General features: G+C 39.2%; 2 protein-coding genes across 2 annotated transcripts; one reads left to right on the forward strand and one right to left on the reverse strand.

The window, feature by feature from the left end:
- Nucleotides 1-2,773: 2,773 nt before the first annotated feature.
- On the forward strand, nucleotides 2,774-3,834 carry LOC129719537 (uncharacterized). Its single transcript, XM_055670932.1, is given in 2 exon segments — nucleotides 2,774-3,458; nucleotides 3,461-3,834. Coding segments are annotated over 2 exon segments (1,059 nt in total).
- Nucleotides 3,835-8,497: 4,663 nt separating this feature from the next.
- Nucleotides 8,498-23,952, reverse strand: LOC129725532 (uncharacterized). The gene is made up of 2 exons (XM_055681487.1): nucleotides 23,734-23,952; nucleotides 8,498-13,519 (listed from the first exon to the last, which is right to left on the reverse strand). The coding sequence occupies exon 2, from the start codon at nucleotides 13,498-13,500 to the stop codon at nucleotides 8,755-8,757; it is 4,746 nt and encodes a 1,581-aa protein (XP_055537462.1). The 5' UTR covers nucleotides 13,501-13,519; nucleotides 23,734-23,952; the 3' UTR covers nucleotides 8,498-8,754.
- Between the last annotated feature and the right edge of the window lie 2,437 nt (nucleotides 23,953-26,389).

A 26,389-nucleotide genomic window follows, 5' to 3' on the forward strand; every position in this document is an offset into this window, starting at 1 on the left:
AAGTGCCATATGTAAACAAGCCACAATTTCACGTTTTTTAATGAATACAAGCTTAATCTACTCGTACAAATAAGATTGTTTGATTAAGAGTAAATTCTTTTATCAATAAATCTTATTGGTAAGAGCAGATTTCGCTTGTATTGATCAAAAAACGAGAAAATTTGGCTTGTTTACATATGGCACATGGGCCCTTTTCACATGTTTGGCGAGAATTGTCGTTAGTCAAGATATTCAGTTGTCAACTTGGGCAACAATGAAATTCATTAAAAATATATCTACATAAAAACCGTTGCACGTATGCGGGTGGCACTGTACGTTTATCATGAAAAGGCACCCTCGCTATACCAGCACCGGGGAGAACAAAGGATTCTCTCGACGAAAAAGCGGCGAGAGCTCATACGGTCCTTTTGTTGAATGAATGGAATATAAGCGTGATGAAATTTCGAGTGTAAAATGCATTCTCTCCACCGCTAGATGTCGATACTTAAAATAAAGAGATTCTGTCTCGTTTTTGGTTCTTCAGTTGAACAGATGTGGTTGAACTCCAGTCGTGTTCAGTCACAATATTTATTTCGATCTCGATAGTGCCAACAAGTAATTAATCCGCCTTTAAGATCACTGTGCATTGTGTCTCGTGTGCACTGCTGCTCGCTGCTGTCGTCTAATAAAGACGAAAGAACACATCTACGCCTCTTGTTTCCGGACATTTTGTGTACAGGACTGGTGATCGACATCACCCGTGCGCTGATTGTGGATGAGACCAGCTACGGTCCGCCGTCTAGCCCTGCCGGATACAAGGTTCCAAGAATCAACAATGGAGCCCCGCAGGAATCGATTCATCGAGTGAAGCAGTATCCGGAGAGCAAACCGGGTAGTAAGGTTGTGTTCTTCCGGCATTGAACAAAATATAGATTTGTAGGGATTTGGTACGGTTTTTATTACCAAAGTACGCCCGAATAAGCTGCGTGTTTCGGTGTTCGACTCCAACAAGCAAACGCGATTGCTGCTTGTAAGCTCTTCAAGCGAGAGTACCACGTGTACATTCCAGCTCGCCTAGTTGAGTTTGACGGTGTGGACGGTCGATGGTCAGTGAGGACCGGTTGGAGGCTGGAACAGGCCTTTCCAAGGATTCCAACCTTTAACCGGTAGAGATACTAGGTTGCAAGCGATTGAGTTCAGTGACTCTTTCCGTGTGACTTTGGCCGTGTCTGCTCTGCTGAGCGATCGTATTTTTCGATGGTTTATTTATTGATTAAGACGAAGGATTCTATCTCAGTTTTACAGTTCAATACTAGAAATATCATCCCCAAAATTTGTTCATTTAAAGTTTGGACTAATAAGTATAAATGCGATGCATTTTCCCTCTGTGAAACTTGGCTCACTTCAAATTTTGACTTTAACTTTCTTGATTTTAGTATTATCCGCCTCGATCGTGATACTCTTTACGGAGGTGTATTTCTAGGGGTTAAGAAGTGCTTTTATTCTATCGTATGAACCTGCCATCGTTTCCAGGCATCGAAGTTGTCGCGTGTCAAATGATAATACAAGGTCCAGCGCGTCCATGCGCTTTAGATTTATATTTATGTTTAACATCGCTACGGTTGAAAGGTAATCGTCGATCCTCACGGTAGCGATCATTTGCCTATTCTAATTTCAAATGATTTAAGTTCAATTAGCACGCGATCCGTTATTCCGTATGACCACGCACGGAATATCGATTGGAAGGTATACCAGATTTAACACGATTTAACATTTTCCACCACTTGAAGAATATAACCTCTTCGCTGGCTTGATTCTCGACACCGCGCTGCAAGTCCGATCGAAGAAATTTCCCGGCGTGACGACCAAAGAACGGCCGCCCACCTTGGGGTTAACAAAGAGTGGTCTGATGTCTACAAGAAAAAAATCGAAGCTTTTAAGACCTTTCGGGAGCAAGGTGAACCCGACGACTTTTGTCGGTATTTGGAGCTTGAGACCAAATTCAAAAGCTTGGTCCGAGCAAAGAAACGCGGCTATTGGCGTCCGTTAGTAAACGAAATGCCGACAGAAGCATCCATGAGAACTATGGTGGCGTAGCAATATTAAAAAAACATTTCATCATAGAATTTTAAAAACCGACCATGTACTTTTTGTTTATTGGCCCAAAAAACACCTGTGCGAAATTTCAGTTCATTTGGACATGATTTAGGGGTGCCTCAAAACCGTGATTTTCTAACCCCCGAAAATCTACCAAGGGAGTACATGGAATTGGAAAAATCGATCATTATTTTTGATACCAAATGACTTAAAAGTTATCCCGAATTTTTTTTTTAGCTTTTTCAGCAAGAAGAAGGACATGAATGAGCAATTCTCAGTTTGATTGCTCTTTTTTGATTAAATTCACAACATTCTTTGTGAACCACCTTACAGAAAAATATTGTATCAGAATATCATGTTTCATATGCCAAACAAGTAAATTAACTTTCCCAAACAAAATATTTATTCTTGTTAGTAGCATAAATATCGGATCTTCCGTAATTTGGTTGTTTTTTTTCTCTTGAGAGTCTTGTAAAATTTCATGTTTTTTTTTATTATTGTGGCGTCAGCACTAAATTAAAGTTCGGAAGTCGGACTTCCGACTTCCGAACTTTCTTCCGACTTCATTGTCAACCATGATGCAGACGTCATCATGTTTTGAAAATCATAACAAAACGGTTCAGTTCCTTTAGAAAGGCGCTATAATTTCATTTTTCAGTTGTTAATTTTTCCCGTAAATCCCATATTTGAAGCAGCAATGTCTAGTACGATTTTACAAACTGTGCGTCGTAATCATGCATCTCCAAATACCGTGCACCATGCGCTCTACGGATATGACTTCCTGGGAATTCCAAGGAAGGAGCTCGCGCGGATCTACGGAAAGTCGTTAGCGACAATTGGCCATTGGATCATTAGATATGAAGAAAATGGAGTATATAAACGTAAGCAGCGACAGCAGGTGTACAAGAAATTCAGCATTGCAATGAGGACATGACTTTTTAACCTCTACCGCTGTGAACCTCTGCTGTTTCTTGATGAAGCCAAACAGAGGTTCTATAAGAAATTCTACATGTCGATAAGTGTTTCATCGATATGCATCATTTTGCATGCGGCTGGGATGACGTGGAAGTGCATCGAGCGAACAGCCATGCAAATCAAGGAAGAAGATATAGTGAGATTCATCCGTGACTTGTTATCAGTGTCATGGGATCTTCAGAATCTCGTTTTCTTGGACTAGATCAGCGTTGAAAATCGAGACGTGTTTCGTAAGAAAGGATATGGAATGGTTGGGCAGAAGTTACTTTACCGTGGCTAGTTTTGCAGGAAACTACGTGCGTCTTTTCTGTGTTTCCTTGGCGTAGGTGGAATGCTGGACAGCTTTTCACGCAGGGTACTTTCACCAGAAAGATTTTTTTTTTTTGAATGCTGTCGACAGTTTGCCCTTCAAACATAGTGGTCCAAACATACCCTGGCATGCATTCTGTCTGGATACTTGACGGGGCAAAAATTCACTGTGACGCAAATTTGATACGCTATTTACGATCGATTGGTATAATCCCAATTTTTCTACCCGCGTATTGTCCATTATTCAATCCAATCGAATTTATTTTTGGCCTCGTCAAGCGGTTCTTGATAAAACATCATCATGAGGGATCCCCGATTTTGCCAGAGGTCTGCGATGCTATAAGTCAATTCAGGGTGTATCGATGTGTAAGGATTTTTGAGCAATGTGGTTACCTTCCCGGTGGTGTATTTATGCCAGAAAAGGCTCTTCAGAATGACGTAACTCGTTTAGATTTCAATATAATTACAAGATAGATCAGCAGTAACGTTTTTTATTATTTTAAACAAAATCAACAAAGAAAAATTTCAGAATAAGTCCTCTGTACGAAACATGTGACACTTGTCCTACGAATTTTTTATTCGTTGTCCACGTCTTTGCAATCCGTTACCCTATCAGCTAGGCTTTGGCTTAGTTCCGTTCCCTTCGGTCGAACAGCAAATTCCATGGAATTAAACATCTCAGCCCCAACAAGTCCTCGATTCTCCAGATCGTGTATTTTGGCCAAAGCTCCATCAATACTTCGTTTCGCGCCCATCAAGAGGTTCTTCACGTTGCCTTTTTCTCTCAGCCATCCACTGTTTTTGTTTTGCGCTACAATCATTTCTCTGTGTACGGCTTCCACTCTGCTCGGTTCAGAAGATGTTTCCACAGTAGTTGACCACACGTAAACATAAACTCGCAATGTTTTGCCTTTCCAGCCCCTCAAAATTCTTGCTGTTAGCGTCTCGATTGCGTAGAATTTTTTTTTTTGCTGTATCCTGGAGCGTGATGAGCTCACCGGCGTCATTGACTGTAGGCTGAGTGTTTTCCGACCACCTGGGAGTATCATACTTGAATAAAACCTGCCATTCTACTTTGGCCACCGCTGTCTTCCACAAGCAATCGACGATCTCATCTTTAGTGTCCCCGTAAACAAGCGCCCTCGTCCATTCTTTCGGACGCAGCTGGCTCCTGTAAAATCGTTGGAAAAAAAATCCCGGTGAAAGAAAATACGTGGTCGTTTTCGCTTAGACGGGTTGTTTCATCTTCGTCGACTTCCACATCATATAGCGCTTCATAATCAACGATGTTTCTACAAAGACAAATGCGTTATGCATAACAACACTGTATCAGGGAATGCTGTTTCGATAGATTCGTCCATTTTTTCAGATGAAATTGGCTAGGAAATATAAAAAAACACGAAACAACTCGGTGGACTGCGTGAACGATTGAAATTCATTTCCTTTTGTAAACATGCGCTGTGGCTGCTAAGATGGTTGCAGTGTTGCGAGAACAATGAAAATAAACATCGGAAGGGAGCCTGGTTGTCAGTTTATCAGCGACGTTTTGGTAATTTTTATTTAAATACACAATACCACCCTTGAAAGAACGGATTGGTCAATCTTCGTGGTACATCAAGATGTTAAATAGGCAAATAATATGAGTCATTTTCCTGCTTAACCACTTGTTGCTCGCGGTTCACTAGCTCCCTTTCGTAGAGCTTCCAACGCTAAGACGGGGTCTTTCTTTCCGCGGACTTGTGAATCGTTGCTTCAGCTTGTAAATTTTACAAACAAGAACTTGCAGGGCTTTTTTCTCCTTTGGAGGTTTGCCTTATGAAGAGAGAAATATTCAAGCTAGAAAAATATTACAAGTTCCGGCCTTTGGGCTAACCAACGAGTATATTGCACAACTCAAAACTCACCGCTAGAATAATTCTTGGCTGAATAAGTGGAATCGTACAAACAATCTGCTGGTCGCTCTCGAGCTGGCAGTGAAGTAAACCTCAATGTTCAAGATTAAAATTCAGACTGAGATATGACTTGATTTTTATTCAACAATTTCAAACCTTATTTGGTTAAAATTATGTTCTGTAGGAGGTAAAGTAACTAATACTATAATAAAAGCTAGCTAGGGAATTTCTATACTTGTATATCTTCTTAGCCCCAGCTTGATTTACTTAACAAAAATAGTGATATAGTTTTGTTTCTCTTTTTATCTCAAACGTACTGATTAGAGTTAACATACATGACAAACTTCTTAAACACAGAGAAATCCGAATTTCCATACAACACCAAAATTCAAACATCTACCTCACGCATAGATGATCCATGCACCACGCATAGATAAGCAGTTGCATCGCAATCTCTCTTTCTCTACTACGACGCACGCATGCGTATATCAAACCTGCACTGTTTATTTAAACCTAAAAGGAGCGCGGAAAGTTAAGATCGAACGAGATCTCCTTTCTTCATATCCTTTTCATTTCACTTTCGTTCTCGTTTGGTCTTAGCTTTATTCAACTCGCCTGTTTCTGAGTCAAGTATGAATTTCAAATAATGACGATAGCATACGTTGCGTAACACCACTATAAATTTCATTTTAATTGCTTTTGAATCACCCCAATAAAAATAAATGCACCACCGTAATGAAAATCTAGTTCGAGATGCCTAATAAACATAAAAATAATTCACATGTGGTTTGGAGCTAGTTGTGAGTCATTTAAAAAGTCAACTTCAAAATATTCCATATTAGACTATCGGTTACCCAAATAACGGCTAAGTCCCAGAAAGTCGATTTTCGGTCGAAAAAAAAAATTTTTTTTTCGAGATAACACTAGATCTCAACGTTATAATTGGCTTCGTAAAACATTAATTTGTATTGTGCCGTGTCATTTGGCATCAAAAATAATTTTCGATTTTCCCATTTTCATGTACTCCCCCCTTGGTAGATTTGCAAAATGCACAACTTTGAGCATTTAGAGGCACCCCTAAATCATGTCCGATAAAGCTGAAATTTTGCACAGGTGTTTTTTGGGCCAACAAACAAAATGTACATGATCAGTATTCGAAATTTGACGTGACCCCTTTCGCCTCCACCCTTATGAGCAGTTTTTAGAACACAGCCAGAAAAATGCGTAATCGCCCAACAGTCAACGAAAGCGAAGAGTCCCAAAGTCGGTGGATATTTGATTTTGGCAGGAGAGTATGTATGTATGTAGAGCTCTCAGTTGCCCTCCTGCTTTGCAACAAAAACGTATCTGAATTACATTGAGTAAAATCCAACTTGTTGAAGAATCAACCTGGCACTGACGAGAGGCGCTTATTGAACTTATTCAATAAGTTACTAGAGCAAAATATTGTATTGACGGAAGCGAGGACATATAATTTGTCTTTAGCCTATATTATATTTTAGACAATTAGAAATAAGATATGACTGGCTCTGTAAAAGATTTATTTGTGTTGCGCCGTGTCAAATAAAGGTTGTGTGGACAACAAAATATTATAGCTTTATATCGTAAAAACAACAACATCAGGAGCATTAAGAAATATATGAATGATCCCTAATGTCATTCAAGAACAAATTACGCGCTAAATTTGTTCAGAGCAAAATAGCTGCTATTACATAGCCTGCGAACATAACAATTTCATACTCTAAATTAATAATATTCCGATTACTACTTGAAATATACTTTAGTACTTTAATTGAAATTTGAAGCAGTTGTCATGTAAAACTTTGCACAAAAATTCACATTTTTCGTTGAAATTTTTTCCCATGATATTTTATATTTTTCTATTCTTTAACAAAGCTTTGCGATTTGTATGGGTTTATATTTACACACTAATGAGTAATTTAAAGCTCAATTGACTCTAAACGGATAATGGTTGAACAACCTTTTTTAACTCTAGCGAGTCGAAATGTTAAGCGAAAATATGTATTTCATACGGGTAACAGCTTCGTAGTAACAAAAGATGTTCAATGAAACTTAAAATTGTCATTAACGCAACAAATTACCTCAATTTTTTTTGTTATGCCTCAATTGCTGCTTGGGCATTACGTCCTACTCACTTTGTTTTGGGCATATTTTATTGTTCACATTCATAGTTCTTCTAATTTTTTTTTTTTTTTTGATTAATCAATTGAGGAAAAACACTAAACTACATTTCCCGTCTGAATTGCAAAATTTTATTACAAGGTGTGAGATTTTCAAGTTTAATATGTAAAGTAGAAAAAGTAGACTTCCATTTTTCTACTTGGTTTCTTATAATAAAATAACCCGCTCCGCAAATAACATCCTCTTTGGCAACAGCTCAACCAATCGGCTTGACCTTGAACTTTCACAGATGTAGGAGAAGATATTGAAAGTCACTATCAAACGTTCAATTCCTTTCGGATATCGCTCATCCCTTGCCATAATTCATATTATAAATACATGCCTGCTGACCGGTGCTGCCGCACGTGGCCATTGGATTTCGCAAAGACTATGATTATCGCGATTGCAGCGGCTATAAGCGGCAATCAGATTGGCTATACCTACTTTTTGTTTCGCCGATTGTTTTTGCGGGAGATTACGATTCCCCGTGCAAGTGAAGGTATCTGAAGCGTCAACGGAACGAAAAAAATGAAATCGCAAAACTTTGTCGCAACGTTTTGCTTCATCAGGTGCCAACTGGGGGACAACCTGTTGCCAGTTGTGCCGATCGTTGTAATAAAATTACCGAATTATCCAACTTCGATTCATGGTGATTTACGGCGCATTGTTTACCAAAGCTTAATTACTTCTTCAGCCGCTCCACCGCCGATTTTTCTCTCCCGCGCAGTAGTTATTGGTGCGTGAATAGCTTACTTTTTTTTTCTTACATTGCAACACGGGATGGGAAAATCGAGGTGGTAATTGGATCCGCAACGATTATAGTACCTACCTCTTATTACAACGGCTATTGTTATCTAACCCGAGTGGATACGGTAAGAGATGCGCACCAACGCATGCCATTACACGGTTCAACAGATTTGATGCGGGAAATTGATTCATCTGTTTTTTTTTTTTCTTTTTCTTCAGGTTTTGGAAAAACTCAATCAGATTTATCAGTGGGTAGTCTTTTTGTTAGTGAAAAACAGATTGGTGATTGATTGTTTTTTGTTTATTTTGAGTCGCTTTTCTCATTCATTTACAAACTATTTTACATTCAATATACCTTGAATATTGCCTGTGAACCTATATATACAGTGGAAGGTATTTTAAATCACTCGCACATGGGTTTCCCAATTTTAAAACCTAACTAACTAATTAACTAACCGCCGCACTACATAGTTATGAACGTCTCATAGCTACTTCCGCAGGAAGGACGGGACATTCAATAAATAATTATTCTCTAGAGGGATTAAAAGGAGTGGGGGAAAGGAACGAACCAATTTTAGGATTCAGATGACTGGAATTGTGGGATGTAGGATACACGCGGTTTTCGGTACTTTAATACACGCCGCTTGACGCCCTTGGAATTCGTCTTGAACCGCTTACGGGGTGACTTTCGTTTGACAGGGGGTTGATCGAGACCGAAAGTGGCTCTGTCGGTTACGGGCAGATCCGGATTGTACGGCTCCGATTTTTTGAACGTGTGATGAGAATCTTTGGTTGAGATGGGCGGCGTTGAACTGCTAGGTTGAGGAAGCGAATCCACGAAGAAATCTGCTATGTCGTCTCGAATTGGTGCTGACGTGATGCTGTTCGGATTGCCGTAATCGTTCTTGCGATCCCCCTTAGGGGACTCCTTCGGAGCACGGAGAGCTGCCAGATCATCCAGCACAAGCTGGATATCGCGACGTTTAAGATATTCGCTTTGGGATCGCTTCAGCTCGTCGTTAGCCCGGGACATATATCGTGGATAGTAAGTCGAGACGTCGAAAACCGGGAGAAGATTTGGAACAGTTGGTATAAAGAAATTTCTTTCACTTGAACTATCCCTTCGTTGTGTGCTTGTTTCCTCAGAGTGCAACTCATGAGACTTCTCGAGAGTGTAGAAATTTATCAACTCATCCAGAGAGGGTGGTTTCTTCTGGCCATCATCTTTGTGCTTCAATTGAGATGACAACAACCGGAACTGTCTGTACGACGGTGCATAGCTGGTGCCGTACGGTTTAGTTCCTTCTTCCTTCTTGCGCCCGGTTAGCGGTAAAGCAACGGGGTTCGATCCGGGTTCTGTTTCCTTCTTGGTGTTTCCGTTTCGCACGCGGTCCAACATTTCATCCGCTTCACGTTGCAGCATATCATAATTCAACTTTCCCGCGGGGGTCTTCTCGTCCGAATCATCATCATCATCGTTGTCCACCAAGTCATGTCCTCTGGCAGTGAACCGCGGATAGTAGGTGGATATATCGAAAATTCCCGGATTCATGAAGCGCGTAGGACGAGTTGGGAACGGATCGTAAAACGACGTCTCAACCACCGATGATCTCCGCTGACTTTGTGGAACCTTTTGCTTATCCAGTTTGTCGAAGTTAAGCTTCCTCGCGAGAGTGGCTTTGTAACTGTCGTGATCGGTCAACCGTGTTCGGTTCAACTTGACTTTGATACCATCGGGATCCAAATGCTTCGAGTAGTTGACCTTCACCGGGGCCACTTTCTTTCCCTCCTCATAGCCCTTGGAGAAGTTCAACCTCCTGGGGAAGACAATCCTCAGCGGGTGCTGTTCACTGATAACTGACTCGTTATGTTCCACTTTCGGCTCCTCTACTTTTTTGGGTGGCTTTAGCGGTAGCGTTTTCCGTTTCCCCAACCGCAGCTGCTCTAGAACGGCGTTATTCGGAAAATGTGTCTTCGGTTCTGGCAGATTCAGCTGTCTAGGTGAAACGATTCCTTCCGCGGTGCGAGCCTTCTCACGGTTTTCCTCTGTTAAATGTTGCTTGATCAACCGAATTACGTCGCTGAATACGGCCACTGACGGATCTGGTTGCGGCGGAGGTGTAGGTGACCCACTCGAAACCGACCGTCCAATTCCTACAAACGGTTCTTTGAACAGGGGATTGTCCAACGGTTCCTTCCCAAAATGCTTATTTTTCAAACAACCAATACCATTCCCTAGTCGCCTCAACCTGCGGACAGGCTGAAAACCATCCGCACTCTGTTCCTCTGGTTCTTCCGGGAGCTCAATGTCCACCTCGTGACACGGGTTGCCGCTTTTCGAACCATACAAACTGTTCGAAAAGGTGGTTAAATTTTCTGCAAATCGCAGCGCAGAATCGACATTAATCGGTTGCTCCGTCCTTTCGTAGTACGGAAATTTGATTACATCCTTCGGAGGTTCCACAATATCGAAGCTCCGATCTTCAGCTTCCTTTGGCAGATATATCGACGAGTTTTGAATCGCCTCATCCAGGAACCTTATCAGCGCTTTTCCGTGTAGATTTCGTGGATCTACGATTGCGTCGGCTTGTGGTTCATCGGACCAATCGTCAATTCTTTGCGCGTATGGTCTCGAGGTTGTACCGTTGTGTTCTTCGAAAATGAACGAATCAGAGCGACCTTCCACGAACAGTCCATCCTGCTCGTCATCGTAGTAAGCGTCGTCAAAATCATCGTAAACTAAAGCTTCGGCATGTGGTTCATCTTCGTACTCAGTGTACAGTAGTTCATCTTCTGTTAAATCTTTCGAAGCAAGAGCTTCTGCTTGAGGTAGTAGTTCGGAATCCTGTGGAAGTGTCGCAATCGATATTTGCTCGGTTGATTGCTCTGTAGTAGTATTGCTAACGCTCGGATGAGTACTGTTTGAAACCTCTTCTATTTTGGTATCGTTCTGACTGCTCAGCGGTACCGCAGTATTCGCATCGCCCTCACCAACGGTGATGACTTCTACTTGAGAAACATCTCTCCGTCGTCTGCTTCTGCTTTCTGTTGCCTCATCGGCCGCAGTGGTTTCCGCTACAGCTGCGATCGCTATCATTTCAGTAGTCTCCATCAAAGTCGCCTCCTTCTCGTCCCCTTTCGGTGGCTTTTGCGTAACTTGCCCTTTCTTGACGTTTCTCATTTTTGCACTGTATGGCTTCTTTCGGATTCGCTGCTCTATGATTTCCGATCGCCGGTTTTTCGTGTTCAAATGTTTATGTCCTGCCGAAATGATGTCTATCTTCTTAAAATCATCGGTATCCCCGGCGGACAGTATCGTTTGTCCCTTCTCGGCATTCCCGTGGTCTGTCTTCTGAATGATCCCCAGCGCTTTTTCCCAGGTGCTCAGGTACGCAAGCTCATTCATCATGTTCGACTTCTTCACCGGTGGATATCCGGCAAAGTCGTTGTGGAGGGATAGCAGATTTTGCTGAGCGTTGTATTGGCTGTAGTCGGGAGTGGACGCGTATGTTTGCTCATGGGGGTTGTGTGCGGTTAAGGAGTTCGTCTGTGGGTTGAAATGATTGTAGTCGGGAGCTGGCGAATAGGATTGTTCCTGGGGATTATGTACGGTTAGCAGGTTCTTCTGCTGGATGTAATTACTGTGGTCAGCAGGAGGTGAATGCGATTGTTCGAACTCCTGTTTGGCTGGATTCCATTTCGGAGGCACCAGTTTGTTCTGCTCATTTGGACTGTGCCAGTTATGTGGAGATGACGATGGCGATGGTTGATGAGGAGAGAACAGATTGTGATTTGGCGCAGCTTTCTGGTATTCATTCGCGTTCCACGGTCCCTGTTGGTCCGGGTGGACTTGCGGTGATGAGTGCAGAACCGGTGCCGGTTGGCTCTCGAAGAAGTGTTTGTGCTTTGCCTTCAGATAACTAACCTGATTGCGTAGTGTTTCAAATTGTGGATACTCAGGCGAAGGAATCGTTATTGGTGTGATGTGGAACTCCGGATAATTGAGCACTTCGAAGGGGGTTAGTGGATTCTGGTTGTGTGGTCCGTGTGGTCCATGTGGCCCGTGAGGTCCGTGTGGTCCGTGTGGTCCATGCGATGGCGAGTGGACATAATGGTGGTGATTATGAGTTGGTTGCTGCTGATGGTTCGGCTGGAAGTGTGATTGGGACGGTGGAAGATGGTTTTTAAACTGATTTGGATGATTCAGTTGTGGTGGCGGTGGTGGTGGTGGTGGAGCATAATGTGGAGATGGTGGCAGTGAAGATGGTGGTGGATTTAATTTCTCAAGGTGGCTGGGTTGAGGTGCCGGATTATGAGGCAAGATGTGATTTAGTGTTGGGTTTTGAGGTGACTGAACAGGATAATTTAGTTTCGGTGCCAACGGATTGGGTGACCGATTTGCCGGCTGATTCTGCTTATAGTACCACGTTGAACCGCCGGGACGAAGATTATCCGTAATTTTGTGGAATACCAAGGGATTTGAAGAACCGATTGCTTGCAGAGTCTTCGCAGAGCGTGTCGATTCTTGCGAATTGTTGTATTGGTTGGTGTTTAGAACCGGTATTTGTTGAATTGTTGACGTGGGATTTAACTTGACGCTGGTTGTTGAGCTTGACGACAATTGGTTCGCGGAGGAGAACTTGGGTGGAAAGGGAGCAGATATTTGAAGTGGAAGTTGGAACGATGGTGCGGGACTTAAGGAATTCGTGAATGGGAGGGGTGGTATGTATGTGTTGTAGGCTGGGAGAGTTTTGGGAGGGATTTGAGCGCTTAGGTTAACTGGTAAATAGGGATTATATGAAGGTAGCGGCTTTGGTGGAATCTGTATGGAATTGGGCGGTGGATAACCATTATACAGAAACTGGGGCTTAGGAGGAAATGGAGGAGTTATATTAGTTGTAAAGTGTGGAAAAGCTGGAAAGGATGGCAGTATTTTGGATGGGATTGGTGGCTGGAACCCGAACGGATTTTGCTGGTGAAAATGAGCAGGCAGTTGAAGTGGATATTGAGACTGCAGCTGTTGTGGCAGTTGAGGTGGTGGGTACTGTTGCAGGAATGGATAACCGCCATTCGCAAGATTCACTGATTGGCCATATTGACTCGGCGGGTGCTGATTTGGCAATGTCAGTGGAGACGAAACCGGAGTATGTTGATCCGATGATAACTGAGTTTGCTGGTTTGACGAAAGCTGGAGAGTGTCCTGAGGCGGAATGGTCTGTTGAGGTGCTGGAGGTATAAGATGCTGAGTTGGCGTTTCCGTGTTCGCTCTGACGTGCCTCATTAGCAAGAGAAGCACAAATATATTGAGTTTTGCGGCCATTGTTTTATATCATTTCAACCTGCAAGTGAGTAACGAAAATTTGAATAAAGCAATAATGTAGCTATGTATGTTTTCTTTAAAGTATCAGTTGAAAAAATAGAAGAGTTAGGTTGAAACCAAAGTGTGTGCAGTAATATTAGTCCACTGAAAAACTATGTTCCCAGATTAAATAATTACAATTTATTGAACTTTGGATCACGCTAAAGCATAATAGTTGTTCTATAATAAATGTCCAATTGATATTGATTATTTGAAATATTTTTAGAGCCAGAACAGTTTGTTTGATCGGTTTGATGTTCTCGGCAAAGTTGTAAACAATTATTTTACCTCCCCGAAAAAATATACACCAAATATATTTTATTAAAGAAAAAAATCTATTATCTTAAAAAAAAACTAGTTTTCCACAAATCTCTTTTTTTTGTCTATGAAAACTACAAAAGGTTAGATAAACATTGATAATTGTCTGTTCATGCAGAAATAAGAAAAAAATTAAGTGTTCTCAAAAAAAAACAAATTTTAAAGAACGAACGGTTTACTTGATTAATATGATATCTTCAGCAAAGTTGTACATAGTCATTTGGTTCTTCCAGAAAAAAATATACACCTTAGTAGGGGGGGCCTACTCTGGAAGCTGGATAAATAATGAATTTTCGTGATTTTTTTTCGGATGTTTCAAGTAAAGAGAAGTGTTCGGGTATTCTGATTTTTGCTTAAAGTACAGTGCCTCCACAATTATGGGTCAGCTACATTTAAAAATCACTTTTACGTAAATACGTCAATTCTCACGAAACTGAACAATTTTCATTGGCGGTGGTATTTTTTGTAACTCAAATGTTACCTCATTTATACACGCAAAATTTGGAGTGTGCGTAACCAGATCATTTATGAGCGAAATAAGCGCATTTACTGATTAAAATTGGAACCAGTACAACGCATGTGCGTTGGGCATAACGCATTTGATGCTCTAGCGTATTTTGAATGTATTGCGCAGCTTCTAACCACTACACTTATAAAGCATCAGCCGATGTTCAGAAGGTTGGCATCGTTAAAACAGTGCAACCAGCAACCAATACTGATAAGTTGGGTATTGACTCCATTGAAGAAATTATTGTCTGATCGATTCACTTTCATGAATCAGGTGATTTGAAAACATCATTCAATCATTAACAATAAACGAAAACATGAGATTAGTCCAAAACATTTTGCATTTAATTATGACTCTGGTTTCATTCACATGCATTCAGTTCTGCGTTACAGGCACCAGCGGCAATAACTTCCGCGGCAACAAGGCTCGCTATTGGCTGTTTCGGTTGCTGACGATGTTTAGGGATGCACGAGCTGTTGATACACACCGGCTCGCGAAAGTAAAGAACGGTTTTTTGAGCGCCTCGATACTGATCGTTCGCCCGAAGCCGAAGTTTACCGAGACATTACGATTTTTGTGTATATGATACATATTCTGATTTTAATCTCTGTCAATGTATTCCTTGTATCACGCATTGGTTGTGCGAAGTCAGAGCAAATTCTGTGCGAATTGAAAGGACACATTGGCTGATTAAAGCTTGAACTTTTGCGTGCACGATTAGAATGATTTAAAGTTGAAAATGTTACTAAAAACTATAATTCTGCTCGGTGCAATAAGTGAAGTGACCCATAATTGTAGTAATGTTACATTTTGCGGTGCACAATTGTGGGTCAGTCCATATTTTGGCTATTTTCATTACTTTTACATGATAATGCTTCAAGACTGAATAAAATAACTTATTATCAAGCTTTTACAACAATAAGATAACTTGCGTTATGTATTTTGACGATTTTACTGAATGATTTTGAATGCCAAAAGTGACCCTCAATTGTATTTTTTGCTATGTAAGTGAAAGAACGCGTAAAAAGCGACCTTAGTGTATATTAGAGTGCCAAGGAAAATCGATTTCTCGAATATCGTTTAGCGGTAGGGCTCGAGAGTTTTGTCTTCTCGAAAAAAGTCCCCATGCAAAATTTCAGCTCGATCGGACATCTTTTTTTTTTTTAAGGGGGGATTTGTTAGTAGCTTAAGTATTTATGATAAATATTAGTAAATAATGAGTATGTGTGTCCAATCACAAATGGTGACTTCTCAACACTGTTAGAAATTTGTAATTTAATTGTTAGGATTTGTTTGCTTTCGCAATTAGGACTTATCATTCGTAGGGATTTAAACCTACTTGTCAGAAAAGGGGAAGTAAACTTACAACTAACTTAATTGCTAACTTATTGGCTTTAAAGAGAGCTTATCGTAGCAATTGAGGATTGCAACGATTTTTGTCGAAAATTGTTAATAATTTTATTTGACATAGCTTCTAATGGTTCAACACCAGTGAGTCTATGTAATTCGAGTGTACCAAACCAAGGGGGACGCTTCAAAATCATTTTCAGAATTTTATTCTGAATCCTTTGGAGCGTTTTCTTCCTTGTTGAACAGCAACTTGACCAGATCGGTACAGCATAAAGCATTGCTGGTCTAAAAATTTGTTTGTAAATCAAAAGTTTGTTCTTTAAACAAAGTTTAGAATTCCTGTCAATGAGAGGATATAAACATCTCGTATATTTGATGCACTTGGCTTGTATACTCTCAATGTGCTCTTTGAAAATAAGTTTTTTATCATAAATAAGTCCCAAGTACTTAACCTTGTCGGACCAACTTAAAATAACCCCATTCATCTTGACAACGTGATTATTGTTTGGCTTGAGGAAAGAAGCCCTAGGCTTATGCGGAAAAATTATCATTTGAGTTTTAGAAGCATTGGGAGAGATTTTCCACTTTTGCAAGTAGGAAGAAAAAATATCTAAACTTTTCTGCAATCGACTGCATATGACACGAAGACTTTTTCCTTTTATGGAAATGCTTGTGTCATCGCAGAACAATGACTTTGTGCATCCTGGAGGCAAATCAGGAAGATCTGAAGTGAATATGTTGTACAGGACTGGACCCAAGACTGAACCTTGAGGTACACCTGCTCTGACAGGAAATCTATCAGATTTTGAATTCTGATAGACAACCTGCAGAGTTCGATCAGTATGATAATTTTTTAAAATTTTGATTAGGAAAATTGGAAAATTAAAAGTTTGCAATTTCGCAATCAAACCTTTATGCCAAACACTGTCGAATGCTTTTTCTATGTCTAAAAGAGCAGCTCCAGTGGAATAACCTTCAGATTTGTTAGCTCGTATCATATTACTAACTCTGAGCAATTGATGAGTTGTGGAATGCCCATGGCGAAATCCAAACTGTTCATTTGCAAAAATTGAATTTTCGTTGATGTGTGACATCATTCTGTTAAGAATAATTCTCTCAAACAGTTTACTTATTGAAGAAAGCAAACTGATTGGTCGATAGCTTGAAACTTCAGCTGGGTTCTTATCCGGTTTTAAAATGGGAGTAATTTTTGCATTTTTCCATAATTTGGGAAAATATGCAATTTTGAAGCAGCAATTGAAAATTTTCACTAAAAATTCCATTGTGCTCTCAGGGAGATGTTTGATTAGTATATTAAAGATTCCATCGTCACCAGGTGCTTTCATATTTTTGAAATTTTTTAAAATTGATTTAATCTCATTCAAGTTAGTTTCAATTATTTCTGCAGGTAAAAAATTCTGGGAAGAAATTAAATCAAATTGACGTGTGACTTCATTTTCAATTGGACTCACAAAATTCAAATTTGAGTTATGAACACTCTCAAACTGCTGAGCAAGTCTTTGAGCCTTTTGTTCATTGGATACAAGAAAACGTTCACCATCTTTTAAAACTGGAATAGGCTTTGAAGGTTTCTTAAGAATCTTCGACAGCTTCCAAAATGGTTTTGAATATGGTTTCAATTTTTCAACTTTAGTCTCAAAATTTTGATTTCTCAGAAGAGTAAATCTATGTTTAATCTCTTTCTGTAAATCTTTATAAATAGTTTTAAAAACAGGGTCACGAGAACGTTGATATTGACGTCTGCGGACATTTTTCAAACGAATTAGAAGTTGAAGATTTTCGTCAATTATTGATGAATCAAATTTCACTTGAGCCTTTGGAACAGAATAATTTCTGGCATCAACAATTGCACATTTTAATGCTTCCAAAGCGGAATCAATATCCACTTCGTTTTGCAAATCAAGCTCATTATTGAAATTTCTCTCAATATGAGTTTTGTATCTTTCCCAATTAGCCTTGTTATAATTAAAAACAGAGCTCATAGGGTTTAAAACTGATTTATGTGATAAAGAAAAAGTTATTGGAAGATGGTCAGAATCAAAGTCAGCATGTGTGATCAAATCACTACATACATGACTTTGATCTGTTAGCACCAAATCAATTGTTGAAGGGTTTTTTACAGAAGAAAAGCATGTAGGACTATTCGGAGACAAAATAGAATAGTATCCTGAAGAACAATCATTGAATAAAATTTTGCCATTGGAATTACTTTGAGAATTATTCCATGAACGATGTTTAGCCTTAAAATCGCCGATTATGAAAAATTTCGAACGATTTCTGGTGAGTTTTTGTAAATCACCTTTAAAATAATTTTTGAGCTCGCGTGTGCATTGAAATGGTAAATATGCTGCGGCAATAAATAAAATCCCAAGTTCAGTTTGAACTTCAATTCCCAAAGTTTCAATAACTTTCGTCTCAAGATGGGGAAGAGCACGATGTTTGATTCGGCGATGAATAACAATTGCAACTCCACCGCCGGAACCCTGAATCCTATCATATCTATGAACCACGTAATTGGGATCATATTTTAATTTTGTGTTAGGTTTCAAAAATGTTTCAGTAATAATTGCAATATGCACATTATTTACTGTTAAAAAATTAAAAAGCTCATTCTCATTGGCCTTCAATGAGCGAGCATTCCAATTTAATATTTTAATTGTTTTATTTAAAATCATTGCTTAATTTTAAATTAGAAAAGCTCGATCGGACATCGGGAACACGTGCCTCAAAGCGGTCAAAGGTTCACGAGAAATATCGATGAAAAAAGCACAGGTGTGATACAAGAATTGTCGATATCAAAACATTTTTTTCTGATGCCATATTTCTTAGAAATGCATGAAACGTCAAGATTTGGTGTTAACTAGAAAAATAAATCCTAAAAAATCAACTTTCTGGGTTTTAGAAAATTTTCGAGCTCAGGGCATATATAAAAAAAATCAACTTTCGAATTTCGTTTAGCGGTAGGGCTCAAAAGTTTCGTCTTCTCGAAAAGAGTCCCCATGCCGAATTTTCGCTTGAAACTTTTGAGCCCTACCGCTAAACGATATTCGAAGGTCATTTTATTCATACAGTCTGCCGGGGTGAGATTAAGCCACGGGGGTGAGATTGAGCCAAAACGGGAAATGTTTGTATGTTAAATAACTTGAGATTTACAAAACCTAATTTCTCAAATTCAATACTTTATGAAACATGACATATTTATTCACAACTTAAAATGGAATATAGATAATATCAGTGAACTGTTTCGCTTAAAGAATGTTTCAAAGTACAGGGTGGAAAACATGCGCAAATAACGTTATCCAAAAATGTCCCAGGAAAACCAACCCGATCAAGAAAACACAAGAACTTACTGCTCAGTTGGTACGTTAGGATGTCGTCTCCAATGTGTTGAGGAAATATTATGCATTGAACCTGTGCCGGCTCAGAAAACGGCACAGTGTGCGGAATTCACATTCACGACAAAATTATATCAGTATACATCAAAACACTTGCATTGTTTACATAGGGTATGTTTTTTGTCCCACAGCGCAAGGTATGTTGTCTAGCTATGGTATTCTTTGAAATAATGACTAAAAGCTTGAGAAGCTTACTGTTTTCAATTGTTAGATAGAAATTTTCAATTATTGATATTACTAATGGAATGTAACTAATTGTAACACACTAATTGTACACTAATTCTATATAAACTGATGACTTTTAGAGAGAAGAAGGAGGGTTGTGGGTACGTTTAGGGTTGTTCGTACGTTTTTTTAGGCTACCTGGAGACGCCACTATGTGTATAGAGACTGTCTATAAGCCACGTTCTCATAACTAATTACTCTATGCATCAATTTGATCCAGCCATACATTTTTATATAATTCATATGTTGTTTATGGTCGTCCCTATACCTACTGTTTTATCATTTTAGTCATGTGGATTATTCGTAGACACACTACTGTTCATTTAACAGGTATTAAATTCAACTTTTTGTTTTTGGCACAATCTCACCCCATAGAAGGGGTGAGATTGAGCCAAAGTTTATGTATTTTTAGCAAAATTAAAGTTTATTGTAACTCAACCATATTTGTTGTAGTTGATAACAAAACAATCTAGAATGCATTGGTGTATTTTGGGTCGAATTCTTTGCTTAAATGTGTGCGTTAGAAGCTTGAGATCGAAAAAGCATCATTTTTTGGCACAATCTCACCCCGGATGACGGTACATCTCATTGGCACTCTAGTCCTAGTTTAGTTTAGTATAAACATATTATCTAAAAAGTTTTATAGCCATATGTGAAACTTCCTAAAAATTACTATTTTTTTTTTGGAATTTACATATGTCATCTACACCAGATCGATACTTTTGGACGTCCCCAGGGCCGGAGGAATACAACCCTATGTCCAAGTTCGTGATGTCCTGGCTCAGCGGAACATTACATACATGGTGCTGATTTATGGCTACTTGAAAAGCATCAGAGTGCCCATTTAAAAATACCCACAAATTGAACTAGGTACCAATAAAAAAGGCACAAATCCTTCACATGTAAGGGGAACGTGAGGGGAAGCTATGGATAGTTAAAGTTCGTAGTCGGCAGCGAGGATAAAAAATTTGCCTTTGGTTCATAAGATACCCTAAAAATAAGATTGGTTGGCACCGTCAAACATTAGTTATTCAACGTTAGAAAAATTTACATCATCTGAAGAAAGACACCAATAGGTTTATTATTTTTACCATTCGTTTTCTTTTCTATTGTTTATTTCAAATTTTATTGGCAGAGTTTATAAATTTTCTGTAATTCTTACGTGCAACTGTTGTAATGATGTTGTAATGTGCACTCGCGCGATCGCAATGATTTTTTCAAACGTTATTTGCTGGTAGGTAAGATTTGTCTACTCTAAATTGTGATTTCACCGTGATGATTTCAAATATCACATGCTGATGTACAATGCAAAAATTACCGTAGGCATTAACGATACCTATTTACTTCGGTAAGCAAATAATTGAACGCAGATTCACACGATACTATTGAAATCTAGCGAACTTGGATACAATATATGTTATCGTGATTGGATCGTTTAGTCTCCTTAGTTTTTAGAATAATCAAAAGTAAAACAGTAGGATGATTGTATCCAAGACACGACCGCATGACGTTGGACTACAATATATGTTATCGTGATTGGATCATTTAGCCCCTTTTTTTTCCTCTGTGTGGACTCATCACTGCGACCAGAGACATTTTGATCTATTGTGATATTGCCCAGGTGTTTTCTGTACTCCGCACTTCATATTATTGGCAGTATCATTATTGAAGTGAATGATACGCCTTTTTTATTTATATCCGTGCTTGTGTGTGAGAGTTTACCCTTTCGTTCAAGCTTTCTGCTCTACTATACCGCCGAGCCTCTTTTCTATCCTACCAATATCGCCAAATTACAATTCCCTGAACTGAGGCTACACCTTCCACGTTACTGTTTTATGCGAATGTTATTCTTACGAAGCATTATTAGTTCTCTAAAACTTGTTCCAGTTATTGTATACAGCTTTAGATTTTTGGCCCCGATGTTTGAATTAAAATGTATGGTCAAATGCATACCTACGTCTTTTTAGAAAATTACTGTTAAGTCTGAAAAATTTCTCCGCTCGCAAAAATACCCTGTTCACCAAGCCAAATACGTGTTCAAAGTTTCATTCCAATAGAAGACACTTGATTTGGTACGATAGGTTATTTGGCATGGAAGCCATCAATATTCGAGTACAATGTAGTGAGATATAACATGATAGAGTGTGATGAAAATTAAGGAAATTAGAAGAAAATACTACACATGAATTATCACTATACTATATACTAAATTGTGCCATTCTGTTCATTCTTCGTTTATATTTCTAATATGTGCAACCAATTATTACAGTGCATTGACGATTTTAACAATAAAAATCTCAATTATCAAAAGCTGAACCGTGAAAATACGGAATTTATTCCATGCATTATTATTTTGTATGGTTTCTTACCCTTTCTAATACATATTTAAATTGCTATGCTACGTTACGACATTGTTATATTTTCTACTCCGTTACTGCGATTGAAAATTCTCTGACCTACAGGAAACGTCAAAATGGGTTGCGTGCACTGTCCGCCATTACCGCTCGTGGAAAGCTGGATAGAATTTACATAAATTTTACTATACTCAGATTATTGAAAACTAATTTTTATTATACCTCACAATTATAAGCCCTTTTATTCGGGAAACATGAAAAAAATTCGTGCAATCCACAACAGATAAACTAAACAATTCTTCGGAGCCTTGACGTGTCATGTAAAGTTATCCTGCTTTCCACGAGCGGTAATGGCGGACAGTGCACACAGCCCAATTTGTCGTTTTCTGTAGCTTTTTATTGTTTTTCTGCATTTCTGATGTTACCAAATCGACAACATCTGTCATCTAATTATTTTTTATTTTCTATAAGATCTATCACAGCAAGCGCGTTTTTTCATCGGCCTGCTGTCATCACAAGTGCATTCTCATTGATAAAGAGAACTTTCGCATGGAATATTCAACATATTCTACAGCGTTAATCTTAATGCACCAGCATATAAATATTTTACTAGCACGCTAATTAGGCTCAAAAACTCCAGATATTATTTAAAAAGGTAGCAAGCTATTAGTAGAAGTGCTCATATAAATGTTAAGAATGATTTTCAGTGCGTACATTACATTCATTCAAAAATAAAGTGGAAAATTAGTTTTCAACGACTCGTGAGTATTTGGTCTTAACTGAAAACGTAACGGAATTCGTTTCTTTAAAAAATTTTAAAATTTTCAAGCATTTTTTAGAAGAACCATTCCGATCGGGCTTGCTCTTTTAACTCAAGTAACCAGTTTTATCAAGCACTAAACCCAGGGCCGGATTTAAGTGCTGGGGACCGGGGCAAATATTTTCGTTGGGGCCCTTTTCTTAAAAAAAATTAGAGGTAACAGAATTTTGAATTATCGAATAACTTAACGCTTCGCTGGAAGGTGTCGAGCAAAAAAAAGGTCTCCACTCTGGGCTTCACGTCTGGCCCAGGACTAGGGGGCCTCTCGAGTCGGAAGGCCCGGGGCATTTACCTTCTTTGCCCCTCCGTAAATCCGGGCCAGACTAAAACTACGAAATGTTACGAAATATGCTTGATTGAAATGAATATTTTTAGAGTCTGATGAAACTAAAAATATTGAAGAATTAAATATCATAGAACTGATTTTAATAATCATATGAAGATGATATTAATATTTTGAATTTCATAGGATTATTTCACTCTGGGTGGCTTTAGGGCCGGATTAAGGGTTGTGAGGGCCCGAGGGCCAAGTAATATGTCGAGGCCCCTTTTCAGTTATCAACTTGTCATACAAAAATAAAAATAAAAAAAACTGTGTAAGTTTTGTTTGAATTCCAGTTGATTTAAAATTGTTTTTTTGTTGGAAGTTGGAACTTTTTGGGGCCTCCAGTTTAGTAATTCCGAGTTTTCACGAGTTAAATAATTAACCACAGACAGAAACTCCCTCCGTTGTACTGAAATAAATATAGTAAAGTGAAACATCACTGAGTTCATGTTCTTCCATTTCCAGTAACAAACGATATTTTTTTCGCTGACACGCAATAATCATCATAACTGTTATGTCTCATGCTAATATGACACTTAACTAACCTCATGTGTACATCAAAATTGTGCAACCAACCCAATTTAAAGCAAGAAACACACATAAACACATAACTCTGTTCATTTTGCACCAATTTGGCCTGTCTACGATTTTTTTCGACTTTCCATCTCCAACGTAACAACATCACCTCCATTCACAACGATCGTAACATATCAAATTACAAAAAAAATGAAATCACAATAAATGAAACCATTCATCACCAAAAGTTCTGTTCGATAATAATAATCCAAGATACACACTAATTATCCGCTGTCACGGTCTAACTAATCACCACTTTTCAAACCACAAATACAAAGCAATGCAATTCAAAATATACACACATAAATTTCCGTTGAAAATGTTTGATTCGACGACGTTGGCCTGAACAGGATCGCGCGTTTTCGCCAAACTTCACGCTACCGTCACTAAGTTGAGGTCCTAAATGTGAACGCTTCTCTTATCCTTTTCTTGTACACCTCCAACGCATGATAAATTCACAGCACTCGCGCACGTATCGATCAAGTCGAGCAGTTTTTTTTTGTCAGTACTCTACACGGTTCGAATATTATCGGAAGACTACCTGTTTTCTTAAGCACCTGAAATCTTTTATAGATTTTCATGCAAATGTTCGTACTCCTGCCTGTGCATGATGCAGCTCTACAGTCGTCCAAAACCGAAAAATAAAAGCCATTTTTTTCTCATCTACCCCTAAAAGCTACTGCAGTGGGGTGGCCCACAGCATCAAACCAAAACGATCACCCGGTCCGATATGAGAGAAAGAGCGAAATATTGAGAAGAGAAAAGAAAAGCGACATGAAGACAGGTCGTGTCGCCCGGCTTTTTTCTTGTTCACGGTAACGCGAGGTGGCGGTGAATAATTGCTCCATTTCACCGTGGGCCACATCGTTCAGTCACCCAGAAAATTCGTACGATGACAGGCATTAGTTTTGGAAAAACGCACGATTTCGTCAGCGCTAAGCGCTCCGCAAAGTGTTATCATTTTCTCTCGCTTGTCTATGAGCAGCTTCAATAAACAGTTGTGGGGATGGTGAGCTCTGTAGCATACCGATCGGTATGTTGTTAACAATTATCTCAAATCGACATCCATAAGTGTTATGATTTCACGTACGAGCAAAGATATGCTTAGGCGTGAATTATTATTTATCTGCTTCTCTTACTTATTTTTTATCGATTTAAATTTGAAAGAGATTTTCCAATAAACAAATTATGACCATGCGTAACCCAAGTGCTCGGTTGAGTTCGTTTTGTTCATAACGAAGTCATCCGCCAGGCCGTCTGCCATTTTTTCACACCAGCATGTCGTTAATTATAGGTTAATTATTTTGAATTCGATAGCTGCTCAATTGGTGCATATTAGCACAGAAATTCATTGAATTACTTCTTAGATGAGCAAAAAAAATAAATTTACTTTATTTTGGAAATAAACAAAGGAAAAAAAAAACAATTTACATTTATCATATAAAAGAGTTTTGAAAAAAAATTAAACCATATATTTCGGTGAGAAGTGATCCGGAGCATAATTTGAAACCATAATTTTTTAAGCGTTTTTCGACGTTTCTCAGTGCAATTCGGTCAGGATTAGCCTTTCCTAGTTGAAAGTCGGGCCTGACAAGGTAGCCACAAAGTACGATGCTAGTCTGACAAGCCTGATGGTCGAGCTTAGGAGCAGAATGTAGCACCAAAGCTTTGCTCTGCTTGATAATGCATCTTATGACATTTAGAAACCTTTTTTTAATTCTGGATTAGACAATTTAAGACATATATTGGTATCACTTTGACCGTTACCTCAGTTGTCAGTTTTTTTTATAAAATATATTTCAGTGATTCTAACCATATTTCTGGTATTTTCGAGATTTTAACATAAGTCTCTTTTAGTTTTAGGGATTTTTGAAAAATTTGAAGCCTTTTTCGAAATGTTTCCTTGTTAGGTTTTTAATAAATTTCAAAAAAGTGTTTTTAGCAGCTGTTAACATAATTTGAAACCATTTTTTAGTGATTCTGGGCTATGATTTGAATTTGAGATTCTATCATATTCACACTCATAGATCCGCTTTAACCTGGCCAAGCCCTAGTACGTTGGGCCCCTATGTTTTGGATGCCTTTAGGGTCCTTGAGTATTTTAGCGCATTGTCGTCCGGCATCCTCGCGACATGTCCGTTTCATCGCAGCTTCCCGACTTTTCTCAGGTGCACAACAGGAATCCCTCCGAGTAGTGTAGCTTGTGATTCATGCAGCTCGTGATTCATACGCCTGTGCCACTCTTCGCTTCCGGCTTGTACTTCGCCAAATATTGCCGCAACACTTTCCGTTCAAACACAGAAAGCTCGCGTATGTCCTCCGTAAGCAACGTCACGGTTTCAAGTCCATAGAGAACCATTGGTTTAATTAGTTTCGTGCAGCGCCGCATGCTCCTGGATCGAAGCTTTCTGCGACGGCCAAACTAGGCCCGATTTCCAGCTTAAACACGTCATGGATCTCCTTACTTGTGTTATTGTCGGCGGTTACCAGTGATCCCAAGTATACTGGACTAACTCAACTAACTCAACTACCACCTCGAGTTCATTGTCGTATATGATCACCGTCCGTTGAAGGCGAATGTTAATTTCTTTCGAGCTGTACTTGCTTTTTGACGCATTAATATCTAGTCCAACTCACCTAGCCTCCACTTTTAGTCTGGCGTTCAGATTGCCTCCGCCGTTCCAAAGTTTCTCGTAATAACATCAGGGTCGTCTGCGAGGCCTATAAGTTGACTATCTTTGTTGAAAACCGTGCTTCTCGTTTCGATGCCCGCAAAATGTACAAAATAATACATCTCTTTGTCTCAACTCTCTACGCGCTTCGAAGGGATTCGATAGTGTCCCCGATACGCACCTAGCACATCACTCAATCCAGGGTCGCAGAACTTTCCTGTCAGATTATCCGAAAAATCGTAGCCGTGCATTATTTGCCATAACTGGTCCCAATCGGCTGTATCAT

Source organism: Wyeomyia smithii, chromosome 2, assembly GCF_029784165.1.
Source record: "Wyeomyia smithii strain HCP4-BCI-WySm-NY-G18 chromosome 2, ASM2978416v1, whole genome shotgun sequence".
Taxonomy (NCBI): Eukaryota; Metazoa; Arthropoda; class Insecta; order Diptera; family Culicidae; genus Wyeomyia; species Wyeomyia smithii.

Excerpts from the sequence above, each read along its gene's own strand:
- LOC129725532 (XM_055681487.1), bottom strand. The coding sequence starts at position 13,500 with ATGGCCGCAAAACTCAATATATTTGTGCTTCTCTTGCTAATGAGGCAC.